Below are 7,437 nucleotides of genomic sequence, written 5' to 3'. Positions count from 1 at the left end.
TCCTTTTGTGAAATTCTTAGTGTTAAATTTGATATGTATAATAATCCAATTTTATTATGGAATAATATTAACATCAATAAATTGCTCTGATAATTAGATTAAGATTAATTACGATTCATAAGAGCTTGTTGCTAGGCCTACATGAATAAAGTATATTTTTGATTTGATTTGATTTGATTTAAACAAAAAATACTAGATCTAAATCTTTCGCCGTCGGCGATGGAAAGAGGAGGAAAAAAGGGTGGGTAACCCCCGTTCAGATGCGATCATTAGAAGAGGTCGAGTTGAGGCAATGCCGATTCGCCATCGAGAGTTGCGTGACAACCTTTATAAATATGAAACGCTTCAATATAACGTGCTAGGTATAGTATCAGTGGACAATGCGACTGCAACCATAACAAACAATAATTTGAAAAATAGATAAAATCTACATGGAAAGTACCTACGTATGACTAATGTGTAACGTTATAAATAAACACCACGCAGCTTCAGTTCAGTTTCAATGTGGTTATCGAAAATGATTTTACATCTCGTCACAATAGGCATTATTGTATGTAGTTTTCTGACACTTGGTGTGTCAGGAGAGAGGATGATGGTAAGTAACTGGTTCATTTTATACAAGTTTCACACATATTTTTATAAAATCTTGTAACAATTGGTGCCATGCCCAGGATACTATATACAGAATGGCTGTGGCGAAAATAATTTCAACCTAAACCATGCACTTAATTGCAAGAAGGGAGGGCTCATAAAAAGAGGCCACGACCAACACAGAGACGCCGCCTCGTATGGTCTACTCACATGGCCCACGATTGCCCAAATACACGCTCGCGAAAAACATCGCAAATAGGACCTGGCTGCAGAAGATCTCAGAGCCTCATTCACTCCCCTTGTGGTCTCCTGTGATGGCGCTGTCGGAACGGAATATGAATCCTTCATAAAAAGAACACCCCTTAAGCTCCGTGAAAAATGGTCCAAACCATACTCACAAGTAATCAACTGGATCAAAGTCAAAATACAAACATCAATCATCAGAACGGTCTCTCTAAGAATTAGAGGAACGAGAAGAAGGATAGAAAGATTTGGATCTGAAGACGGCTGTGGAATACCCATCCTTGAAGATTAGATTTCTCTTCTTGCTACCGTACAACTGTTTTTAAATACGTTTAAAATTGTATTATTTAATGTAATAAATGTTTTACCATCATCGCATATGTATAGGTAGAAGTCAGTCTAAGTTATTTTGCAGTGTGACATTTTGACGTTAATGTTGGCACATACATACTCTACGCAGAGTTAGCTTGACTCTAGTATACTGTATTTTTCCGAAAAGATATTTTGCGCGTTATTTTTAGTTGAAGTGGATGTTGCTGACATTGCTACTATATGACTAATTTATTAGGCAAAACCTTTGTTAACTATAAATTATGATTATGTCATTGGGCGTCCTGATTCCAGGGCATAGGCAGGTGGTCAGTGTCAGACGTGCAGCCGTGCGCGAACGACGCGGAGATGCCGTGGATGATGCGCGTGCGGCGACACGAGCTCAACCACACACACGACGCTTATGACGCTGATGTCAACACATTAGCCGATTTCGACGATTCAGTCGGAGTAAGTCTGTTTTTGCAGTTTATGCTTACTGACGACGTGCCACGGGTAAATGTTCCTTACGGTGATCGCCTATCACGTCGCGTATTAGTATTACTGTGTCGGCCTTTACCCGAGTAAGATATTTTCCTTTTTTTGTTTCAACTGTCTACGGAATCTTCAGATCTCATTATTTTATGTAAGTACAGCAAGTGCCTCAACTTTAGTACTAACGTCATTATACTAACGGTATAGAAAAGTGGATACTTATGTTAGGGCACCGACTGTACCATTAATTTTTCATCTGACGAAAATTTGCAAAGAAATTCAAATGATTATATCACGTCTCTGACAGGCTTATTTAATAATCAAGGAAATGACCCAACCCGTTTTATGTTACAAGGGCCTGTTTCCAGCAGTGAGACCTTATGTATAATATTTATTTGCATTTTTTTAGATAAACATAAATACATGCATGATGACGGACGGGGGATGCGAACTTTTCAAGATGTTGAGTTTTGGCTGCGCGCGTATACTAATATATTTTGCTGCGAGAGATAACGTAAGGAGAGCACTTGAGGCCGTCGGCTTAGATCCGCCAGACTTCCCCATACCCCAAGTACGTTATAAATGATCAATATCATTTACCTACTTTACAGTAGGTCTTCAAGAACTCTTTCACAAATTTTTACGTCGACTTTAAAATCTTGGATAAAAAACGCAAAAAAAACATAAATAGTAAAAATAATATCAAATCCAAACTACTAAATTTGTTTAGTTTCACAGTGCATAAAAATCGGAGGTAAATGCTTTATTATTGTAAAGTTCAACTAACCAATACTTACAGATCACTTTTTAGGGATAAAATAAAATTGCCTATTGTATACCTACTGTTCATTAGTTTTTATGTTGTTTTCGTTTGTATTTTAGTGACGAATAAAGAACATTGTAGTGGTATTTTTATATAAAAATCAATTTAGGAATATTTATAATTTGCAGGGAGAGTACCACGTAGAAAACTTCGTGTTGGATTTAAGCCACCTGAATAACCACAGCTTATACGGCAACTTCAGTTCGGAGGTCATCTTATGGAAGGAGGGGCAGGATGTGGCGTGCTTGAAGGTTGCCCTCAGGTTCGAGCCACTCGAAGACGGGTCACCGCCGGAATGATTATCGAATGGCTCATTTGTTAGTTATAATTTAAATTTTACAACTCTTATTACTTATACCTCATCGCTGGCGACTGGCCGGCATGGGACCTCTTCTATACGCGTCAGTGACAAGTTTATATACTTCGTATTTTTATTAAACCTTGATTTAACAAAATATAATTAAGAAGGTAGGGTTCGGATGGTTCGGTTATATGGTTGCTTCGGGTGGTTATGGTTATGCGGGTGGTTTGGTTATGGTTGCAACGTGTTAATGTAGTTATGTTAAGTTTTAGTCTAAGTATAGTATAAGTTTGTTTGTTAAGTTCCGATCACATTGCTATCCTAGAACTATTGTCGTACCTCCTAGTGGTGGGAATTGTCTTAGGTAGGCTATATCTAAATTTTTGTAATTTTGCCTGTAAATATTATTGGCCTGTATCTGTTTTTTCCCCAATAAATAAAATAAAATATTCTGTATGTATCATTTTTTATTGGTGAGCAATATTTGTGTTGTATTGTAAAAATTAAAATATTTTCCGGTCCAGAGAGCCAGAACGGGGGTCGCAATCCCTTTCTTTGGTTATGTTCTATTCTATGTTAGTCTGCATTTGTGACTTACTGAAATTGTGCACAATATATTATTGCTGTTAAAATATTTATTAAAATAAGTTAATGTTTATACGTGTTTCCATCAATCCCATTTTTATTAGATAGAATTGAAGTTGTATGTTAAGCAAGCAGATTCTGTACACAATGTAAAAAAGCCATGAACTTTTAGGCGAATTACGATTAACAAATGACTGTTCAGTCATTTCATTTCTTTTTGTTAAAAAATAATTGAATTAATGAAGTAAATATTGAATTGATATGACTTCTTTGACGGAATGAGTTAGGGGTTGATCGGTTCAATGGAGGCAGCGGTAACGCAAAACGCAATCAAGGAAATTGTCAGTGACACTTGCTCGCGTTATCGCTGCAGCAGTAACGTTGCAACAGTAATGCTGTTGTAGTTGCCATTCAATACCATTTCTTATCAATTGTTTTAATTCGCTGAATCTTTGGACTCCCTACTTTTTTTTTTATTGAAAATAACATGGAAATATAAAATATGCGTACCACAATACAAAGATTCGCCAAACTGCAGGGCAGTTTGTTGGCGATGAGCTCGCTCTTTTTATAAGTACATCAAAAGCGGGTACTGGCTAATTACACTTTAGTACAATCTACCACTACCGCTGTGTCAAGCAGACATATGGTTTTTGTAAGTAGGAAACCCTAAAAAGCAACGTGTGAGCTATGCTTGTATTAGGAGGTAGACAAAGCGATTACAACAATTACGAGTAATACTTTGAAAACATTGATAAAAATCGACATGCAAATAAAATGCGATATACAACAATAGTATGTAACGTTTTAAATAAATATGACGAGGCTTTATTCGCAGTTTCACTGTACCTAGTTAACGAAAATGTTTTTACATCTCGCCACAAAAGGCATTATTTCCTGTTGTATTCTGATATTTGGTATATCAGGACAGAGGATGCTGGTATGATACTAGTTAACGAAATATGAATCTATTATTAGAATATTGTCGTTAGTCGTCACTATTCACTTATTTTTTATTGTCTGTTTTGTTTCCTTTTAAATAAATAAATAAATAAATTACAATTGGTGCCGTGACCAGGATTCAGATGGTTTCACTTTGCAAAACATAAATTTTCTACAAATTTCTGATAATATTTAAACTTTTGCACATCTGTATTTCTGCACATTTAAATATAGGTATTGTTATCCATGCTCTGGTGCCTTTTCGAAAGAGTAACCCTTTTGCACCTAATGGTGATTACAGTAACCGTACTTTAACTAGAATTTTAGTTGATGCAGTTTAAACTTATTTCTATACTAGGTAGATAGATATAAGTTGGTTCCAGGGCACAGGCAGGTGGTCGGTGCTGAGCGTGCAGCTGTGCGAGAACGACGCGGAGTATCCGTGGATGTTGCACGTGCGTCGACACAAACTCAACCGCACGCACGACGCGTACGATGTTGACGGCCGGGCTTTGGAGGATTTCGATGATTCGGTCGGCGTTAGTGAGCCTTTATGATAGACAGATTTTTATTTAATTATCGATTATTTTTTGTCAGTTATCGACAAAATTCTAGGCTCATTTTGGGCAGAATAAATACAACTTGTCCTAAAAAATAGTAATTTTCCGTTGAGTTACGAAAATTCTCATACGTTTTCGTAACATGAAGATTTTTTAGGACATAGGCTGAAAAGCCGTCATTTAGACAGCCGTTTATGCCGATGGAGAAAGCAACCCAGATTAGAATTACAACCAAATGCTAGGGTGATAGGAATGTCAACTGCGATAATGATTGCCTGATTAGTCTTTATTATAATTATTTTTTTAATCATATATCTTTTCTAGATTCGCATAGATGCATGCATGATGATGGACGGCGGTTGTAAACGTTTCATGACCATGGCGTACGACTGCGCGCGCAAGTTCATCAACGTAGCCGCCAGAGAAAACATGAGAAGAGCGTTCGTACTTGCTGGAGTAGACCCGCCTGAATTCCCCATCCCAATAGTAAGCGACATTAAAGTTACTTAGAACAGTTAATAAAAGAATGGTAGGAATGAAAACTCGTCCCAATTGTTAACACATGTAGCATCTATAAATTGTAAATACAGATGTCAATCACAATGAAAAAATCAACGATGCAGATCAACTCTGGCCAACGTGGGGCTCGAACCCACATCCTTGGATTGCCGTGCATCCTTGGAACATGTAGCATCATTGGAGCTTTAGAATCTTATATGGCAAAAAACCCTTTTTTGTGACCTGGGACTTTGAATAATTGACGAGCCAGACACAAGATTTTACGAGACTTGAGTCAACTTGTAAGGATGTAAACTTATTTCGCTAACCGGGATGAATAGGGATGACAGTTAGCCCGTCAGCTGTATAGGGTAAAAATGGTAAATATATTTCCCGGTTTGTGTCCCTATTCACCATGGTTAACGTTATTATATTTTGTTAATTATTTTATTACTGCCATGTTCGCAGGGAGAATACCAAGTGAGGAACTTCGTTTTAGACATGGAGAACCTATCTAAGCAAGGCGTCTACGGTGACTTTATTTCGGATGCATTTATAACGAAGGGTGGACAGGATATGGCGTGCTTAAAGCTCTTGCTTCGGTTTGAGCAATTGGATGACTGGCCACCGCTGACATGGTTAAAGAGTGGCTATCCTTAAATTGGCAATCAAACCTAACATAATTTACTTTAAGACAACTAAGGCGCATACAATCTGTCTTACCAAGGCTTTTACGGTGACTTTGTTTGGGAAGCGTTTCTAGTGAAGGATGGGCGTGACTTGACGCGTGCTTGAAGTTCTTTATCGGGCTTGAGCCAAAGGGCGACGGGACACCGATACCATTGTTGGTTATCCTTAAATTGACATCCAAACTTGTGACAAGCGTGTATATTGATCTCTTCGCGTCGCGCCAAGACTTTTCAGTTTTACAATGCATTGTTTTTCAAGTTTAATCATAATGAATAAAGTTTTGTTTTAGTAGTAATTTAGTTGTACCTGTTTATTTTTAGAATATAGCCATATTAATATCTACACAAGACATTAATTACATATACCCTTTCCGAGCTCTATTGATTGGCAAAGGCAAGAATTTTGTCTGCAAACGGGTTGTCTTGAAATTTGCCTGCTAACGGGTTGTCTTGAAATTTGCCTGCAAACGGGTTGTCTTGAAAACAATCCGTTCGCGGAACTCTCGGCGGGGTTTCTAGGTAAGTATGAAACACAGTAGCCGAGTCTAGACTGAGAATAGTTCGGAAGGAACACGAAAAAGTAAAAGAAAACAAGCTGTTTTTAAAATGCAAGTTTTTTATTTTATTTTAGTCGATACTCAGGCGAGTAAAGCCTGCAAGTAGCCTGTAGCGGAATCTTCTGTCAAAATTGTCAAATCCATACTAAAAAGTGTAAAAAGGATAACACAGATCCTTATATAGCTTTATTAGAAATAGCCCGAAGGAAAATAGCCCTTCTCCAGCTAATCTCCTGTTCAATTGGAACCTTAATGATCGTTGTCCTGCATGTGTCTGCAAATTATTTAAAGCCTAAAGTATGTACTAGAAAATGCAAAATATTAAAAAAAAATGACTTTTATTAGTTTGGCCCAAAATTATTTTAAGTACTTACTTGATTTGGTTTTATTCAATTTCAAAATTATGGGAATTGAAGTCAAATTTGGACGGTTTATCAGCTTCAATGGTACTCCAAATCCAATCCAATCCAATAGTGGGTCCAGCTGCTGGGAAATTACATGCTGAAACTCAAGTGTCTAAAGAACGGTGAGAAGCACCTACAGAAGCATGTCCAGCAGCCGGACCATCAGCTCAGCTGGACCGTCAGGCACACAAGGGCTCAAGCGGCGACAAGGAGGAGCTGAAGAGAGTCCGAAAAAAGGACAAAAACCCAGGGATCGGAAACCGAACCATCCACCACCATGTCTTGCCCGGCTGGAATAGTAACAGAACAAATAAATGCCCATACCAGGATTCGAACCCGGGACTTCCAGCTTAGGCAGGGTCACTACCAACTAAACTAACAGGCCGATTTATAAATTAGTCGGATTGTCATAAATTACATAGACTTACCCATTATTTTCA

General features: G+C 37.8%; 1 protein-coding gene across 2 annotated transcripts; it reads left to right on the top strand.

Moving 5' to 3' along the window:
- Window positions 1-511: 511 nt before the first annotated feature.
- On the top strand, window positions 512-6,044 carry LOC134795087 (uncharacterized). 2 transcript variants are annotated; one of them, XM_063766922.1, is made up of 4 exons: window positions 512-595; window positions 1,459-1,614; window positions 5,174-5,335; window positions 5,816-6,044. In XM_063766922.1, the coding sequence occupies exons 1-4, from the start codon at window positions 518-520 to the stop codon at window positions 6,005-6,007; spliced, it is 588 nt and encodes a 195-aa protein (XP_063622992.1). In that variant the 5' UTR covers window positions 512-517; the 3' UTR covers window positions 6,008-6,044. The 2 variants fall into 2 exon arrangements, with proteins under 2 accessions (XP_063622992.1, XP_063622993.1); XM_063766923.1 differs by lacking the exons at window positions 5,174-5,335; window positions 5,816-6,044 and adding exons at window positions 2,048-2,209; window positions 2,590-2,823.
- Window positions 6,045-7,437: the final 1,393 nt, after the last annotated feature.

Source organism: Cydia splendana, chromosome 11 (assembly GCF_910591565.1).
Source record: "Cydia splendana chromosome 11, ilCydSple1.2, whole genome shotgun sequence".
NCBI lineage: Eukaryota > Metazoa > Arthropoda > Insecta > Lepidoptera > Tortricidae > Cydia > Cydia splendana.
The sequence above is the reverse complement of the archived record's forward strand: the minus strand, read 5'-3'. Positions and strand labels throughout refer to the sequence as shown.

Coding starts and splice junctions, on each gene's coding strand:
- LOC134795087 (XM_063766922.1), top strand. CDS start 518: ATGATTTTACATCTCGTCACAATAGGCATTATTGTATGTAGTTTTCTG. Junction 596..1,458: donor TGTCAGGAGAGAGGATGATG/GTAAGTAACTGG, acceptor TCCTGATTCCAG/GGCATAGGCAGGTGGTCAGT. Junction 5,336..5,815: donor CTGAATTCCCCATCCCAATA/GTAAGCGACATT, acceptor CCATGTTCGCAG/GGAGAATACCAAGTGAGGAA.